General features: G+C 48.9%; 2 protein-coding genes across 5 annotated transcripts; one reads left to right on the forward strand and one right to left on the reverse strand.

Moving 5' to 3' along the window:
• Positions 1-4,739: 4,739 nt before the first annotated feature.
• Positions 4,740-8,472, reverse strand: Trir (telomerase RNA component interacting RNase). Of its 3 annotated transcripts, XM_027406261.2 has the most exons (3): positions 8,049-8,456; positions 5,423-5,500; positions 4,740-5,156 (listed from the first exon to the last, which is right to left on the reverse strand). In XM_027406261.2, the coding sequence occupies exons 1-3, from the start codon at positions 8,382-8,384 to the stop codon at positions 5,049-5,051; spliced, it is 522 nt and encodes a 173-aa protein (XP_027262062.1). In that variant the 5' UTR covers positions 8,385-8,456; the 3' UTR covers positions 4,740-5,048. The 3 variants fall into 3 exon arrangements, with proteins under 3 accessions (XP_027262062.1, XP_027262064.1, XP_027262063.1); XM_027406263.2 differs by lacking the exon at positions 4,740-5,156 and having other exon boundaries at positions 5,424-5,500; positions 8,072-8,472; XM_027406262.2 differs by lacking the exon at positions 4,740-5,156 and having other exon boundaries at positions 5,477-5,616; positions 8,049-8,467.
• A 1,156-nt stretch (positions 8,473-9,628) lies between these two features.
• Positions 9,629-17,661, forward strand: Get3 (guided entry of tail-anchored proteins factor 3, ATPase). Of its 2 annotated transcripts, XM_027406260.2 has the most exons (7): positions 9,798-9,984; positions 10,721-10,868; positions 15,519-15,667; positions 15,749-15,899; positions 16,496-16,603; positions 16,697-16,894; positions 17,322-17,661. In XM_027406260.2, the coding sequence occupies exons 1-7, from the start codon at positions 9,824-9,826 to the stop codon at positions 17,451-17,453; spliced, it is 1,047 nt and encodes a 348-aa protein (XP_027262061.1). In that variant the 5' UTR covers positions 9,798-9,823; the 3' UTR covers positions 17,454-17,661. The 2 variants fall into 2 exon arrangements, with proteins under 2 accessions (XP_035298425.1, XP_027262061.1); XM_035442534.1 differs by lacking the exon at positions 16,496-16,603 and having other exon boundaries at positions 9,629-9,984.
• The last annotated feature ends 486 nt before the right edge of the window (positions 17,662-18,147 follow it).

The following is an 18,147-nucleotide window of genomic DNA, read 5'->3' on the forward strand; positions in this document are numbered from 1 at the left end:
TGCGCAGAGCTTTCTCTCCTGCCCCGCTAGTAGTCAACCACATCTGTGACCCTCGAAACTACAAGTCCCAAGGTGCTGTGCGTCCAGGACGCCAAAAGCGATTTATTCGTGGTGCTGGGCTAGTCCCTCGGAAGACTCCAGGGAGGGTTAAATTTGTTTTTTTCATCTTCTTTTTCTTGGGAGTGGGTGTGTGTTTGATCAAACATGGGCATTGATTCCGAGTAGAGGACATGTGGAGTAAGTATGGACTGCAAACCGTTTGATACTTTTTTAAAAATGTGTTCAAATGGCATGTGACAACTTCCACAGCTGGTTCTCACTGTGGGTACTAGAGACTGAACTCATGTCTTCAGGCATTTGTGCGTGCTCCTTGATCCACCAGGTCATCTCACTGCCACCCCCCTTTTTTTTTTGGAGACAGGGTTTCTCTGTATTGTTTTGGAACCTGTCCTGGAACTTCCTCTGTAGACCAGGCTGGCCTCGAACTCACAGAGATCCGCCTGCTTCTGACTCTCTAGTGCTGGGATTAAAGGCGTGCGCCACCGGCCCATTCTTAAAATCTCTTGCAGAGCGGGGGCGTTGGTGGCGAACGCCTTTAATCCCAGCACTCGGGAGGCAGAGGCAGGCGGACCGATGTGAGTTCAAGGCCAGCTTGGTCTCCAGAGGGAGTGCCAGGATGGGCTCCAAAGCTACACAGAGAAACCCTGTCTCGAAAAACAAACAAAAAAATCTCTTGCTGAGGCAGGGTCTACCTGTGTTGCCCAAGCTGGCCTCCAACGTGCAAACTTCTTGCCTTATCCTCCTGAGGGCACAAGTGTGACCACAAGAGAGTTTTTAATCAGGACAAGTTTCCTGACCTGTTTTTTGCTATTTTGATCCAGTGTTTTCTTTCCTGTATTGCCCAGGCCAATGTTAACCCACCTCAGCCTTCTCGATAACCACAGCTGAGCACCACTTTACTAGGGTCTCCCTTCTGCTTTTGGGCACTTAGTCCCTGCCACGAGGTTTCCAAATAGTATTTTCCTATGCAATCCTCACAGTGGCCCTATGCACCCAATATTTACTTGAGTTCAACTAAAAGCATTTAGATCATGCCCAACTTTGTATCTGATGGGAGAATATAAACTCTCAGCCTACAGAAGTCTCACCACAAACACTTGGTGTTTAGAATGTGTAACTCATGGTCTCTGCAATGTTTACCTAACATACACAAGGCCTTGGGTTCCAGCTTGGCCATCCAGTGTCTGGGAAAGGCTGGAAAGGAAAGTGGCTAAACAGGTTAAGGCACTCATTACACCAGACAACTGAAGTGCCACCCCACATGGTGCAAAGAACACAAATGACTTAGGGCAAGTGCACTGAATGCCACGTGTGCCCCCTTTCCCACCCGCGCACACACACACAAGTGTACTTTTCTGAAAAATGTTACAAGGGCTAGAAAGATGCCTCATGTGTTTCTCTTGCAAAGGACCTCAGTTCAGAACCCAGGACATACAATCAGGAAACAAGGAACCACCTGTAACAGCTTCAGAGAAACTAAGCCCAGGTCCTCTACAAAAGCAGCAAACGCTCACAACCAGGACACCATCTCTCCAGCTCCAGTCTAATTTTTAAACAAGGCTTCCAAGATGTAGGTCAATGTTAAGTGTGTGTGCTACCATGCACCAGAAGATAGGTTCTATCCAAGTATAAAACACAGCCTGTAAACATAAGCTAACTTCTCTCAGAGAACCAATGAAAGTAGCTCTAATCCGTCAGTCAACTGTACAGATATCTTCTTTCGCTTTTTGCAGTCATGGACTCTATATCAAATACCAGACTAAGCTACACTCCAGCCTTGGCTCTTTACAACTTGAATTTAAAAATTATTCCCTATCTGTAAAAATAGAAGAGCAGACGATGGTGGTGGTGCACACCTTTAATCCCAACACTCGGGAGGCAGAGGCAGGTGGATCTCTGTAAGTTCAAGACCAGCCTGGTCTACAAGAGCTAGTTCCAGGACAGATTCCAAAGCCACAGAGAAACCCTGTCTTGAAAAACCAAAGAAAGAAAAAGAAATGCAGAGCAACTGGCTAGAAAGATGGCTCAATGGTTAAAGGCACTTAGTGCTCTTCCATAAAACCAGAGTTCAGTCCCCAGCACCCTTGTCAGGTGGCTGACAACTGGCTCTAACTCCAGCTCCAGGGGATTCAACGCTTCTGTCTGTACACATATGGCCGATACACATACAAATGGAAAAAAAAAAAAAAAACTAAAAAGGATAAGTGATTTATACACAATCACACAGCTAACAAGCACAAAAATAGGTGGAAGAGGGCTCTGACTCAGCCCAAATTTGTACCTGAATTTCCTTTCACTTGTCCTAAGTCATACACCTGGTTAAAATCTGTGATCGGAAGGGCCTGGATTTCAGCTCGCCCTGCTTATTGACACACTCCAGAATAGAGGCCAAGATGCTGTAGTGGTGACCTACTTGTGTCTATGGGTGCTTAAGATCCAACTTTTTCAGGCTTCCTAGGAGACAGCCACACGTTTTTACTCTGTTAGCTTGCGTTTCCTCCCCCATCCTCAACCCCCCACTCCTTTGAAGACCTATGAATTCTAGATTTTTTTTTTTTTAAGATTTATTTATTTAGGGCTGGAGAGATGGCTCAGAGTTAAGAGCACTGGCTGCTCTTCCAGAGGTCCTGAGTTCAATTCCCAGCAACCACATGATGGCTCATAACCATTGGTAATGAGATCTGGTGCCCTCCTCTGGTGTTCAGATATACATGGAAGCAGAATGTTGTACACATAATAAATAAAATCTAAAAGAAAAAAAAAAAGATTCAAAAAAATTGATTTATTATGTGTACAGTGTTTGGCTCCAAATCTCATTACAGATGGTTGTGAACCAACATGTGGTTGCTGGGAATTGAACTCAGGACCTCTGGAAGAGCAGCCAGTGCTCTTAACCTCTGAGCCATCTCTCCAGCCCCAAATTCTAGATCTTCATACCTATTGTTTCCTCTGCCTGGAGCACTTTTGAGGCCCTTCCACACTGACTGAGATCTGAAGTAAATGTTATCCTCTCAGGCTGTCAACCCTGACCAACTTTATTTTTTGTATGTGGTTTTAGGGAGAGAGCCTACATGAGACAAGGGTTACCCTAAACTGATACAACTGCCTCCACCTCCCAAGCACTGAGATCATTGGCATGAGTCACTATGCCCAACTCCTACATCGTATGTGTTAACTGAGTGAATGAAGAGTGCCTTCAAACTGCTTTGACAGAAAGGTCAGGGGAACTATCTCAACATTCCAGGATCATAGCTGTCTGTCTTTCCTCAAGTCCCATCAGAACTTACCACTGTCCAACCTGTCCTTATAGTGTCTGAGACCCTTTCTCACCTCCTTCCCACCAGACTTTGATCAAATGTCACCTAAGGAGGCTAGAAAGATTGCTTAGCTGTTAAAAGGATTGCTATTTTCCCAGAGGACCCAAGTTGAGTTCCTAGCAACTACATAGCAGCACACAACTAACTATAACTATAGTTCCAGAGGATCTGCTGCTCTATTCTGGCCTCCACAGATACCAGGCATGCATGTGGTACACAGACATACATGCAAGCAAAAAGTAAATACTTGCCAGGCAATGGTGGCACACACCTTTAATCCCAGCACTCAGGAGGCAGATGCAGGCAGACCTCTGAATTTGAGTCTAGTCTAGTTTACAGAGCAAGTTCCAGGACAGGCTCCAAAGCTACATGAAGAAACCCTGTCTTGAAAAAACAACAAAAAAAAACAACAACAAAAAAAAAAAAAAAAAAAAAAGGAAATACAAGAAAAAAAAAGAAAAAGAAAACAAAAAACTTTTAAAAAACGGTGACAAAATGGCTGGCGAGATGCCATAGCCATTAAAATGTTAGGCTCACAACCAAAAATATATAAAGTGTTCTAAAACAGATATCCCTTCCCCACAAGCTTCTATCCTATCCTTGTTAGTAGTTAGTAGTACTTGTTAGTAGTCATCACCCAAAAAGCCTTCCCCTTTTTCTTCCCATCTGTCTCCTATAAGGACAGAGAGAATGTCAGCTGTTTCATGCTCTGGTTCCCATAGTCCAGAACAATCCTGGCATATAGTAAGTGCTTAGCAAGTATCTAGGGAATAAATAAAAAGCAGCTTTGTGTCAGGCGGTGGTGGCGCACGCCTTTAATCCCAGCACTCAGGAGGCAGAGGCAGGAGGATCTCTGTGAGTTCTAGGCCAGAGCGAGTGCCAGGATAGGCTCCAAAGCTACACAGAGAAACCCTGTCTCGAAAAACCAAAAAAAAAAAAAAAAAAAGACTAGTGCATTCCACAAACGTGGAGTGTTGGAGATTGAACAGCACCTTGTGTGTACTAGGCAAGCACACTTACACTTATGTACAACCGAAGTCACAGCTAAACTGAGGTTTGTGAAGAGACTTGGAAGATAGTACATATCCATACCATGCTGCCAAGGCAGGAGACAAACCCTGTGCACAAAACAAAAACATAAACACAAGGAAGGCAGGACTTTAAGTACCACAGTTACTAAGGAGGGAGGGAGGGAAGGAAGGAAGGTGTCTTGAGAATGTAAGGAGCAGCATGTGCTCCTGCCTACAGAACCCTCCCTTTGTCCTTCACAAAGAGTCCACCCCAGCACTGGTACATGTGGTAGCCACTAGTGAGCAAAGTCTTAGCTTTGAGATCGCAAAGATGATAAACCAAGCACACAACTCCAGCACTAAATCAGGTTCTTTACTTCTCAGAAGTGACTGCTAAAAGGAGAGAGACAGCAAGAAGAGACAGACAGAGCCAGAGAAAGCGAGGTGGTAGGAAGAAAGGGGACAGTAAACCACTGGTCTAGTAAGTCTCAGGAGGCAAGTGCTCAAGGTAAAAAAAGAGTCCTGGAGAATGGTCTGCGGCCATGGGAAGCGCCTTGGTTTCCTTCTGTGTATCAGTCCTCCAGGAAGGCCGCTGCCATTACCACATTAAATAGTTATGTACATCGCAGAGAGTCCCAGGTAATGAGCACCCGGGAAGGGGTCATTTCACCAGGGGCCGAGTTTTATCATCATCACCGCACTGGTGGGCTTTGTACTTTTTCACTTCTGCCATGTACTTGGCCCATGCGTCACCTTTACTTGTTAATACCTGTGGGGTCGGAGGAAGGGAGGAATGGTTGGAAGATAGATGCCCAAGAAGTTAGGGACATGAGTCAGGAATGCCATGAGACAACTAACCCATCCCCAATGTCACCCTAAAGCCCTGGATTTCAGGTGAAATTGAGCAGAAGCAGGTTATGGTGGGTCGGGACCTCCCACCCTACCACGCCCACCCATCCAAACAGAGCTGACCACTGGGCATTGAGTCTGGAAGGAAAAAGCAGTTAGGGTGGCACCCCTAGCAAGCCCACTCACCTCATCCTCCGTCTTCTGCTTCTTGGCTACTATTCCCGTCTTGAGGGCTAGTTTGTTCCCGCCTCTGCGCTTGCCCACCTGGGTGAAGGGACAGAAGACTGCAAGGGTTACAGGAGCCGGGCCCGCCCTTGGCGGTGCTGAGGCCCACTACACCTTCCTATCGACGCCTCGCCCAGCTCCTCCAGCCAGCCGACCTGCGCAGCAATCAGAGAGGAGCACACTCGACTCAGCACCTGCCCTGGGCTGCCATGCCCAGGCAGTCCTGGGCCCCAGGCTACCCTCCCAGGGGGCCAGAGGAGTGCTCACCTTACTGGGGACTGGCTACGCCCTCACTCTTTCTGCCCAGGCCTGACCCTGTCCTGGCAGGGATCACATGGGTGGCAATACCTTTATTGAGCTTCACTATATACCCAGCCTTATATATCACACACAGAGTGCTGTGTCCATGGTATCTCCTCTCACATTCAGTTACATTATTTGAAAGATAGTAACTTTTAGAGATAGAGACAAGTGTCTGGGAGGGACAGGGCAGACTGCAAACAAGGGAGCAAAACCAGGGATACAGTGGTGCAAAGCCAGTGGGAGCATCCTGAACCACACCCCTAAATCTCCCGCCTTGCTTTTTTGTTGTTATTGTTTTTTGAAGATAAGGTTTCTCTATAAAACAGTCCTGGTTGTTCTGGAACTCATTCTGTAGACCAGGCTGGCCTTGAACTCAGAGATCTGCCTGCCTCTGCCTCCAATGCTGGGATTAAAGGCGTGCGGCAGCATCAGCAGCAGCATCAGCAGCAGAACCACCACCACCACCACCACCACCACCACCACCACCACCACCACCACCACCACCACCACCACCTAGCTGGCCTGGCTTTTTGAGGAGTGTAACTATAATGGCTACTCCTGAACAAATAGAAATAACAGTAACACTACTGCTGCTCCCATTCCTGGAAAAGATTTCATCCTCTACTCTTAAACATCACATCAACCTAAGTCCTATCACTTTCTACTTCCTCTAAGAACAGATGGGAACCTTGGTAAACCATCTTCTCCCCTTAACTGAGGGCCTCCAAGACATCATCCTGTACTCACCCTTCAACTAGACATCAGTTAGTGCTGGGACTATCTCCTCCCCAATCACAACTTTTCGTGTAGCACTGCAGATGCAATCTAGGGTCTCAAGCACTTGAAGCTATCTACTATGGAGCTAAATTCCCAGACCTCTTGATTTTATTTTAAGACAGGTCTCACTAAATTGCTCAGGCTGGCTCTGAATTCATTCTGTTCTTAAGATCCTCTGGTCTCAGAGTAGCCGAGATTATAGAAACACACTACTGTACCCAACCACTCAAACATAGCCTTTTCGTTGTTTTTAGAAACAAGTTATTGCTATGTAACCTTGGCTGAACTCAAACTCTGCAATCCTCCTGTCTCATCCTCCACAGTGCTAGGATTGATTACACATATGCATTGCCTTGTCTGGCTCACATACCCTTTTAAGAGCTAAAGAAACTTAAGCCTTGCCCCAAACCACAGAGCTGGATCCAGGACTTGACCCTCAATGTCATCCTCAAACCAACATTTCTCCCTCCCCACTATAGGACCTCTAACTCAACACCGGAGACAAAGCAAGCTCACAACTAACAAAAATTATATATCCAATTTATTTAACTCAGAGCTCCTCAACCTGGTACTCTAGACATTTTCAGCTAGATCATTCTTTGTTATCCCATGCACTGTAGGATATTGAACAGCATCCTTGTACCTACCCATAGATGTCACTAGCATCTCCTCTCAGAGTTTTAACAACCAAAATGTCTACAGACTTTACCAAATAAATACACAAGGGTGAGGAGACTTGTCCCCAATAGAGAACCACTGGTCTAGTTCTTTCTGTAGAGTCTGTACTGACTTTTCTATGGAATACTCACATTAAAAGGTGAAATTACGGCAATTGTTAGAACTACAGAAAATCAGGGTAGGCAACCCAGGCTCCAAACAAACAGCGATCTTTTCTGTCAAATTCACCACTGAATACCCAGCACAAGGTGCTCAATTAACGGAAAATAGTTAAATGATATAGAAAGGAATCGAATGATCTTCCTAAGGCCACAAAGTCAGTGATTTGCTTTTTCTTGTTGGTTGGTTTTGTTTAATTCGGACAGGATCTCACTTTCCAATCCTCAATCTTCTTGAATCCGGAGTGCTGGTATTGCAAGGCGTGTGCCACCACGCCCGGCTACGGTCCGTGGTCTGAGTCTAACGAATGCAGCAGACTCAAAATTTGAATTTGTCCCTTCCTTTTCCCCAGATTGTGTTTGGGTACCCACTAATCAAAGTCTGGGTACAAATCAAACAGGAATCCTAGCATCTAGGGTCTCCTATCCCCAGAGTGCTGCTTCCAATGCAATTCCCGGTTCCCAGGTTCCACGAGTAAGATCTGGGGGTTCCCACGACCTCCCAGAAACACCTCTCGTCCGGAATCCAGGTACAACGTTCTCAGCAAACGACCGGGACCGTCGGGGCATCCCGGCGGAGAACTGCCTTGGACCATGACGCCCCTTCCCGGGTCCGACTCCCCCTGCCAACACGGGCCCCGGCGCCCGCCCCCACCCCCGCGGCTCCTTACGAAGCTGAGCGTGGGGCCTGGGCCGCCCTTCCTCTTCGGATTCCCAGGGCCCGCCGCGGCGGAGGCCGATGGGTCGGGTCGCTGCGGGCCCGGGGGTGGCTCCTCCTGCCGCTGCCGCTGCTCCTCCTCCATCTTCCGCTTGAACAGCTCCAGGAAGCTGCCGTCGTTGGCGAACAAGTTCACACCACCGGACACCGGACTTGAGCCCGACACCTCGTCGTCCCCGCTCTCGGGTGACGTTCCCGGCCCCGACTCAGCCCATCGGCTCCTGCCGCCGCCCGCCGGGCCGGGCACCTCCCGACTCGGAGGCTCCGCCCGTCTCCCTCGGGCAGCCATTTTGTCGCCAGGTGCCGCGCAAGGGACTTCGGGAAAGGATCTCAGACCGCGCGCTTGGCGCGGGACTGGCTTCGTCTGGAGCACTGCATGCTGGGAAGAGAGGTCTGATCCCAGAAGCCAACGCGGAGTGGGCGGGACTTGGGCGGGGCAAAGGTGCTCTGACCTGGCGACCAGTGGGTGGAGCCTAGAAGCCGGGTTCCTTGCCTTCTGTTCCTCGGATTTCCCTAATCCTGCCAGACAGAATGGAACCATCGTCTGGGGCCCGCGATCCCTCTAAAGGCTGAGAGCACAATCATAGTCGGCCACCAGAACTCTGTAATTGAAAGAATGTTGTTTGCGTACACTTGGGAACTTGGGTGGCCCCTAACTAGGTCTAGAAAGCATATCTGTCTGACTCGGCACCTCCTATTAGAAACGGGAGCTTCTCTAGACCGGGCATCTGCCTCGGCATTTAATCTCTTACCTTTAAGTAAGGATACTGCTGGCTGCGTGCAGCTAGACGCCCTGTCTGAGAGTCGTAGTATTTTACAAGTTGAGCACTCAAATGAAGCCGGAGATATTTCCAGCCTGATCCTTCTCTTAAGACTTAATGTTCTGAGCTGGGTTCTGCACCAAGGGACTAAGAACCCTCCTCGTACTCTTCCCCGAGGACAGGGACTCAGTTCAGACAGCACTGGCTAGACTTGGAGCACACACGTGTGCACGGGGATGGGGGTGAGCAGAGCGCCAAGCGCAGCTAGAGTTTCGGAAGTTAAAGTTCTCTCGACTGTGACAAATAGCACTCCTGCCCAGCATGGGTATTCCGGGCACACGGGACAAAGGTCTGCGTGCTCTGCCACAAATGGAGTCTCTTTGCCTTTTAGCGACCCTACTAACCATTTCGTTCGTGATCGTTTTGCGGCCGGAGTCAGGTGGCTCACAGCCAACAGAGTAACTGGCGGACAAGAAGAGACGTTGAGGTCCAAAGCAGAAAGAAAGAGGGAAAAGATAATCAGGAAACGGAGCCTATAGAATCGAGGCAAGAGACACCTCTGCTGTAACTTCGTTCAAAGAGCTTAGACAGGATGTTTGGCTGGTTGCTAAGGAGACAGAGGTTGACGCCCACAGGGACTTGAGCGTGGCTAGCGGAAGTAAGACGGGATGCAGCCAATGGAAAGAGTGCCGCAAGACGGAGGACCCAATCAGTGAAGGGCACTACCGTGGGTCACACCACTACGCTCACAAGGCAGGGGAATTCTTAGAAAACTGCAGGCGAAAGTTCACCAAGGGGAACCTTCGACGCATAAAACGGGAAAATACAGCGTCCATTGTCCCCAAGTGTCAACTCAGGAGGAAAATAAGTCAGACTTCCAGCCTGCACAGGGATGTGGCAGACTCATTTCCCCTGTAGTTGCTTAGGACGTGGTGCGTTCCGCTTGATCACGTGAGCCGGCTCCAAGATGGCGGCGGGGGTGGCCGGGTGGGGGGTTGAGGCAGAGGAGTTCGAGGATGCTCCTGACGTGGAGCCGCTGGAACCCACGCTTAGCAATATCATCGAGCAGCGCAGCCTTAAGTGGATCTTCGTCGGGGGCAAGGGTGGCGTGGGTAAGACCACCTGCAGGTAAGGAGGCTCTGGTGGGGCCAGGAAGGCGGGTGGGATGTACCACCGGACGAAGGGGAGGACAGGGACCGGCCTTTTCATCCCAAGCGGGGCAAAGCGAGCTGAGCGGGGCTCTTCGGGGTTGTACTCTCGGGAAGTTACGGCAGCTTGCCGAAGATACCTCCTAAATGCAAGCCTGGCGTTCTGGGTTGGATTATCCCTCGTTGGGCCTTGTGAATCCAGCGCGTGGGGTGTGCAGAGGAGCATTTAAATACCGCAATCGGATGGACAGTCCCCCCAGGAAGTTCAGAGTAGAGGCAGGGACACCAGTGGAAGCTGTTATAGTATGACGAACCTTCCATTTGATGCCCAGCGCGGGAAGGAGTAAAAGGCACATAATTACAGTCCATTGAGAGGTGAAGTACATTGTTGTCCCTGAGCAAGTGGAGTGAGTGAAGTAGAGCAGTCTGTGCTGGCTGTGCAGCTGGACTGTGCCACTGTATGCCAAAAAGGCAGAAGCAGGCACTCAAACAAGCCGAACCAATCAACTGAAAACTGCACACCAGTCCAGTCCAAATGGAAGGGTCAGGTGGTGATCTCTGCGGGTATCAAAGCATGATCTCAATGGGACCGGTACTTTGCTTTTAAGGTCTGCCTGATCCAGGTCTCTGTGGCCCGACCTTGCATTTCCTGTTATAAACCCACACTACCAAAGCTGGCTCCTCACTTCTTGTCTTCCCACCTTTCTTCTGTGCAGCTGCAGCCTAGCGGTCCAGCTGTCTAAAGGACGTGAGAGTGTTCTAATCATTTCCACAGACCCAGCCCACAACATCTCAGATGCTTTTGATCAGAAGTTCTCCAAGGTGCCTACCAAGGTCAAAGGCTATGACAACCTCTTTGCTATGGTAAGCTAGCTGGGGGCCTCTCAGGCTGAGGTTCCCCCCCCCCTTTTTTTTTTTTTGGTTTTGTTTTAATGACAGGTGCATGCCTTATACCCATGCAGGCCAGAAAAGGGTATCAAATCCCCTAATACTGGAGTCGCAGATGGTTATGAGCCACCATCTGGGTGCTGGGAATTGAGCCCAGGCCCTCAGGAAAGGCAGCCAGTGCTCTTAACCAGTGAGCTCCAACCATAAAGTCTTCTGGGGGCATACCTACCAGCAGCCACCAGGCCATTCATAGTCTACATATTCATCTCTTTGGTGTGTCCCTGTCCCCATCCCCCCAGAGGGACATGTGGGAAGGAAACCTTTAAGGAACAGGAAGAAAGATGACAAAATGGAACTAAGCAAGCAAAGGGAGGGAATGAAAAGGAGGAAGACCAACCAGAGGTAAACACTGTGAGGTTTTGCTGGCTGAGCAAGTAGTTTGGCTTTGAGTCAAAGTTTGATAGAAAGCTTTTTTTTTTTTTTTTTTTTTTTAAGAAAGCTATTCTTTGCCAGGCATTGGTGGCGTACACCTTTAATCCCAGCACTCGGGAGGCAGAGGCAGGTGGATCTCTGTGAATTTGAGGCCAGCCTGGTCTCTGGAGCGAGTACCAGGATAGGCTCCAAAGCTACACAGAGAAACCCTGTCTTGAAAAAAAAAGAAAGAAAGAAAGCTATTCTTTTAAAGATTAACTTTATTTTTAATTATATATACAGGGGCCAGAGATATCAGGACTCCCTTGAGCTGAAGTTACAGGCAATTGTGAACTCCCACCCCTATGTAATTGGGGGTCCTCTGGAGGAGCAGTACACATTCTTAACTGCTGAACCATCTCTCTAGCCCCATACTCATGTTTTTGTTGTTGTTATTATTGTGTTGTTGGCAGCGGTGCTGCTGCTGCTGCTGCTTAAGATGAAGCTCAGGGCATCCAGTATGCTAGGCCAGTGCTTAACTGCATCCCCAGCTCTCAAGTTCATAAACTAAAAGAGCTGGACATGGTGGCACATACCTTTCATCCCAGCACTAGAAAAGTAGAGGCAGATAGATCACTGAATCTGAGGCCAGCAGGGCCTGTCATAGGAAGAGCCTGTCTTTAAAAATATAGTAGTACCTGGCCGTGGTAGCTCATGCCTTTAATCCCAGCACTTGGGAGACAGAATCAGCCTGGTCTATAGATAGAGTTCCAGGGCAGCCTCCAAAGCCACAGAGAAACCCTGTCTCGAAAAACCAAAAAAAAGAAAAGAAATCCGTGTCTGGCTGTCATATGGAAACTGGATTGCAAGTCAAGGATGATGTCAGGAAGAGTAACAAGAAAGCTGGGGATTTACTTAGGTCATATCTGAATTTTGTCCATCTGTTTCAATCTCTGTGTGTGTGTGTGTGTGTGTGTGTGTGTGTGTGTGTCTGTGTGTCTGTGTCTGTGTGTCTGTGTCTGTGTGTCTGTGTGTCTGTGTGTGTGTGTAGCATATGCATATATCCATGCCCATGTGCCACTGTAAAGGTCAGAGGACATCTCCATATATTGGTGTTTGCTCTTCCACCACCTTGTTTGAGACTCCCTTGTTTACTGCTGTATACACTAGGCTAGATGACCTGAGAGTTTCCAGGAGTTCTCCACCTCTTATCTCAACAGAGCAGCCTGGGAGTATAGGGTCATTACAGTGTCCACCTTTACATGGGTTCTGGAGATCCAAATTTTGGTCTCCACACTGGTACAATTGCTTTATCCAGAAGGCCTTCTTTTCTTTTTTTTTTTTCTTTGATGTGTGTGTTTGTGTGACTATTTGTAGGTGGCATGGGTTACTTGCATGCAGTGCTTGGAGAGGCATGAAGAAGATTTCAGATCCCCTGAACTAAAGATATAAGTAGTTGTGAGATGACTGATGAGGATGCTGGGAATCAAACCCAAGTTCCCTACAAAAGCAGCAAAGCCTTTAAGCACAAAAGAATCTCTCCAATCCTCATTATTCTGGTTTTCTGCCTCAGTCCCATGTAATCTAGTGTGGCCTCAAATTTGATATGTAGCCAAGGATGACTTTAAACTTCTGATCATCCTCCAAAGTGCTGGGGTGACAGGTATGTGTCATGGTGCCTGCCAAAAATTGATTGGTTTTGCTTCATTTTTTATAGGCACTGACGTATGTTATGTCTACATGAATGAGTGTGCACCAAGTGGAGGCAGTGCCTTCAGTCCCAGAAGAGGGTGCTGGGTCGTCCCCTGGGACTGGATTTATAGACAGTAGTGAACCTCCATGTGGTTGCTGGGAATTGAACCTGGGTCTTCTGGAACAGCAGCCAGTGCTAACCTCTGAGCCACCTCTCTAGTGTCTAAGATTGCTTGGTTTTCCTTTAATGAGGGAAATAGTAACTGGCATTGAGAAATGGGAACGTCACAGGAAAGAAAGAGGGTTGTTGAGACAGAGTTTCAACTATGCTGTCCAGGCTAGCCTTGAACTTATGGACTCAAACGGTCCTCCTGCCTCAGCTTCTAGAGCAGCCTAGTCTGCAGGATCACAGCACCACATCTGGCTTTTGAAGGGCTTGACTGGAAAGATGGTAGTAGGGCATATTTGATGTTGCTGGACGTTGCCAGAGTAGAGAAAGAAAGAAAGAAAGAAAGAAAGAAAGAAAGAAAGAAAGAAAGAAAGAAAGGCAGAAAGGCATAGTTCTTGAAAGCTGAGCTCTGTTCAGCACACAGAGCCAGGGCTTAGGCTCTGCCAGGGGGGAAAAAGCAGAAGGAAGTATATGGAACTGGGATGCTTCCTGTGACAGGTGAGGTGTTAAAACCAGTGACATTTTGGCTGGGCAGTGGTGGCGCACGCCTTTAGTCCCTGCACTCAGGAGGCAGAGGCAGGTGGATCTCCGTGAATTCGAGGCCAGCCTACTCTAAAGAGTTGAGTTCCAGGACAGGCTCCAAAGCTACACAGAGAATCCCTGTCTTGGGAGGGAAAAAAAAAAAAAAAAACAGTGACATCTCATCTTTTCTTTTTAATTTTTTTCCCCAGAAATAAGGATTGGACTCAGAGTCTGGTGCATACTAGGCCAGATTCATCTCTGAACTCGTCAGCCCTTTTTACCTTTCCTTCTCTGTTATTACCACGTGTATGGCTGATCACTTCTCTTCCTCTGCCTTCAGTAGATTCCAGGGTAGAACTGAGGTCTCCAGGCTCATGGAGCAATTTCTTTACTTGCTGAAACTTCTCTCAATGACCTGTTATGGTTTTGTTTGTGCTTTTGATTTGTTGCTGTTTTCAGACTGGGTTTACAGCCAGCGTTAGCTCACTCTGTGGCGTTGACAGATCTTGAAACCTTTCTGCCTCACTCTGCCGAGTACTTGGGATTACAAGCCTATACTGCCAGGCACAGCCAGGGGCTTCCGCAGTGAGTGAGTCAGGAGACATTTGATGAGGGGGTGGGGTAGTGGGCAGAATTGTGTGGCTTTTCAAGCAGCCATTGGAGCTCTGTCATTAGGAATGGGGGCAGGTATGACTGATGAGGTGTATTTTTGCCCCCAAAGTAGCAATACCAAACAGCTAGGGAAAAGCAGAGTGGGGAGCCTGTCAACAGCAAAGTAGGAGAGTTGACATGAGCTACCCAACAGCCTAGGCTGGGAAAGGGAGCAGGGAGCCAACACTGGGACTATATCTCAGTAATAGAGCTCCTGCTAAAATCAACCAGACAGAGGCTGGGGCCATGGGGCCAAGTGTCCAGCTAGAAGCTACCTTTAAGGGGCTTGAGAATTTTTCAGTGGTAAAGGCCCTACTTAAAATCTCCCAGTGAGCCAGGTGGTGGTGGCACACACCTTAAATCCCAGCACTTGGAAGGCAGAAGGAGGTGGATCTCAGTAAGTTCTAGGCTAGCCTGCTCTACAAAGCGAGCTCCAGGACAGCCAGGACTGTAACACAGAGAAACCCTAACTGGAAAAAAACAAAAACAAGAATCTCCCAGTGAGTGGCTGAAGGCATTACTTGATAGGGGCGTTGGCCTAGCCTGCATCTTTAGCTCTTGGTTCCATCTGAAACACCCCCCACCAAAAAAATAAAAAATAAAAGGGACAGCAAACGGCAGGGGAGAAAAGATCAGGGTGAGGTACAGAGAGTAACTGGAGCTAGCTAAGCATGGTGCAACACACCTGTAACCCCAGCATTCAGGAGGTCGAGGAAGACCAGCCTCTGCTACATAGTAATTTTGAAGAATCATCGAGGATTTGGTGGTGCACACCTTTAATCTCAGCACTCAGGAGGCAGAGACAGGTGGATCTCTGTGAGTTCAAGGCCCATCCTGTCTACAGAGTGGGTTCCAGGACAGCCAAGGCCCATATTAGAGACATGATCTGAAAATAATTGGAGCTAGCTGTAGTTGTAAATTGGGAAGGCAAATTTTGGGTGGCAGACAGCTGTGCAGATTCCTGCAGTGGGCTTGGGTTTCAGCTTATCTTTGGGGCCTCCCCTAGTCCCAGTTTGCAATTTCTTACTTGATTGTGAAGGTTAAACCACTGATGGGACAGACCTAGGATCCTATGTGGTTGGAGCCCTACACGGGCTTCCTCTGGCCTGCACCTAGGAGTTGAGGCCTCCTCTGGGAGTCCGTCATCGCAGCAGCCTGAGTCTGATCCCCTCGGCCCCCAGGAGATAGACCCCAGCTTGGGCGTGGCAGAGCTCCCCGATGAGTTCTTCGAGGAGGACAACATGCTGAGCATGGGCAAGAAGATGATGCAGGAGGCCATGAGCGCCTTCCCAGGCATTGATGAGGCCATGAGCTATGCTGAGGTCATGAGGTCAGCCTGGGAGGGGTTGGGGGATTGCCTGCCTGCTCTGGGAGGGCTGCTGGTGTGAGCCTGACCCTCATCTCTCCTCAGGCTGGTGAAAGGCATGAATTTCTCAGTGGTAGTATTCGACACAGCACCCACCGGACACACACTCAGACTCCTGAACTTCCCCACCATCGTGGAGCGGGGCCTGGGCCGCCTCATGCAAATCAAGAACCAGATCAGCCCCTTCATCTCACAGGCAGGTGCCACACACTACTTCTGTGTCTTACTGAACCATGTTCCACATGGAAAAGCAAGAGGCATTGTCCCCTGTCTCCTCCCCTATGAAATGGACTGTGTCCTTCCACATCTCACCTGCTATGTGACCTCAAGTAAATCTTTTCTCCTCTTTGAGTCTTCCTTTCCTTCTCTGTCAACTATAATGCTCACTTCAACAGCATAGACACTTTAAAAAACAAAAATGGAGGGTCCAAGAATGGTTCTGTGGGTTGTCGATACTGTGACACTTGTCCCCACTCCCATGTCTACCTCCAGTCTCAGAGAGTAATGTCTGCTGGGTATCTACTTAGTGGCTAGCACCAATCTGTAATAAAACACATGACAGCTCACATAGCACAACAGCTCTTGGAAGTAAGGTGTGGAGATAGGAAAACTGAGAATTCAGGAGGTCAGATATCTTGGCCATGTTTGCCCACAAAGTGGAAGAACTAAAATTACACAAATTTACCCCATGAGTTAGCCCCAGGACCCATACCTTTAAAGGAGATGCTGCAGTATTCAGCAAGCCTCTGATGGGCCAGGAAGGTGAAAAACCTGTCCTCCCATTCCCCACAGATGTGCAACATGCTGGGTCTGGGGGACATGAATGCTGACCAGCTGGCCTCCAAGCTAGAAGAGACATTGCCTGTCATCCGATCGGTTAGCGAACAGTTCAAGGACCCTGTGAGTTGTGACCCAGCAGGTAGTGAGGGGCTTTTGAGGATGGGGATGGGGATAGCCAGATCCCTTCCCTTGCTCTTGTGTTGTACCCCACAGGAACAGACGACCTTCATCTGTGTGTGCATCGCTGAATTCTTGTCCTTGTATGAGACGGAACGGCTGATCCAGGAGCTGGCTAAGTGCAAGATCGACACCCACAACATCATCGTCAACCAGCTCGTCTTCCCTGACCCTGAAAAACCCTGCAAGATGTGTGAGGCTCGCCACAAGATCCAGGCCAAATACCTGGACCAGGTGTGCCGACCTGCCCAACCCAGCCAAAAGTCCTGTGTCTTTTACCCCTTTTTAAGTCCTTGAGGGCTGGGGCTGCAGCTCAGTGGAGAGAGAGAGAGAGAGTGAGAGAGAGAGAGAGTTGGTCTTACTGAGGATACTGCTTGAGGCTTTTTACATGCAATTTACATTCAATTCTCTTCTGCAGAGCCATGCCCCCAGTCCTGTCTGACCTCTGTGCTCCCCTGATGACCTACCCTCTTCCCACTCCTGAGCTTTCTGTATCTCAACTGAGGCTGAACTGGGAAGCATGACACCTAGTCCAATCCTGGACTTGCTGCCCCCACTCCCACTTAACATAGCAAGAGGCTTCTGCCCTGACCTGCCATCCCCCACCTTGTAAACCTCTTCTGCCCTTAATCTCTGCTTTCTGCTCTCTAACCTGTAACAGATGGAAGACCTTTATGAAGACTTTCACATTGTGAAGCTGCCACTGTTACCCCATGAGGTTCGGGGAGCCGACAAAGTCAACACTTTCTCTGCCCTGCTCCTGGAGCCCTACAAGCCCCCCAGTACCCAATAGCACACCACTCATCCCAGCTGCTGCCACTTCACACCCTCCTCTTTCCCTATGGGGCAGAGTTTGCACAAAGTCCCCCATAGTACGGGGGAGCCGTTTAGGAGGTGGGAAGTTGGGAGGGGATCTGTTCCCCCTGGTGGGGCCTGGGGAGGCTGCAATGCCCCCCACCTCTCCCTGCCTCACACTCCTCAATAAAATAATCTTAAACAGCTGTTTGTTAATGGAGGCATGGGAAGGTAAGCACCTGTGTACAGCCACATAGATTGTACACTGCACCAAAGTCATCTCTCTCACTCACACACATAGGGATCCATCCATAGCAAACCTAGGGTGATAATTTGTTTGTGGTAACAGCTGTGGAAAGAGACTGTCTTAAAGATATCCTGGCTAGGGCTGCAAAGCTCCCTTCCTTAAAAACTCAAACCAGGTGTGTTGTCACAGGACTTTAATCCCAAGAGGAAGAGGCTGGTGGGATCTCTGTGAATTCGAGGCCAGCCTGGTTGGTCTACAAAGTGAGTTCTAGGATAGCCAGGGCTGTTAAACAGGTGAAAAACCCTGTGTCGAAAAAGAAAAAAAACAAGAGTGTGGGAATCTTTGGGCCCTGTGGCCAGCCCCAGGCTAGTAGGGAACGGATTAAGCAGGCAATGAGCCCAATACCACCTGCTGTTTAGTTTGGGAATTAGTGGGCGCCCTGGGC

This window comes from Cricetulus griseus, chromosome 3 (genome assembly GCF_003668045.3).
Source record: "Cricetulus griseus strain 17A/GY chromosome 3, alternate assembly CriGri-PICRH-1.0, whole genome shotgun sequence".
Taxonomy (NCBI): Eukaryota; Metazoa; Chordata; class Mammalia; order Rodentia; family Cricetidae; genus Cricetulus; species Cricetulus griseus.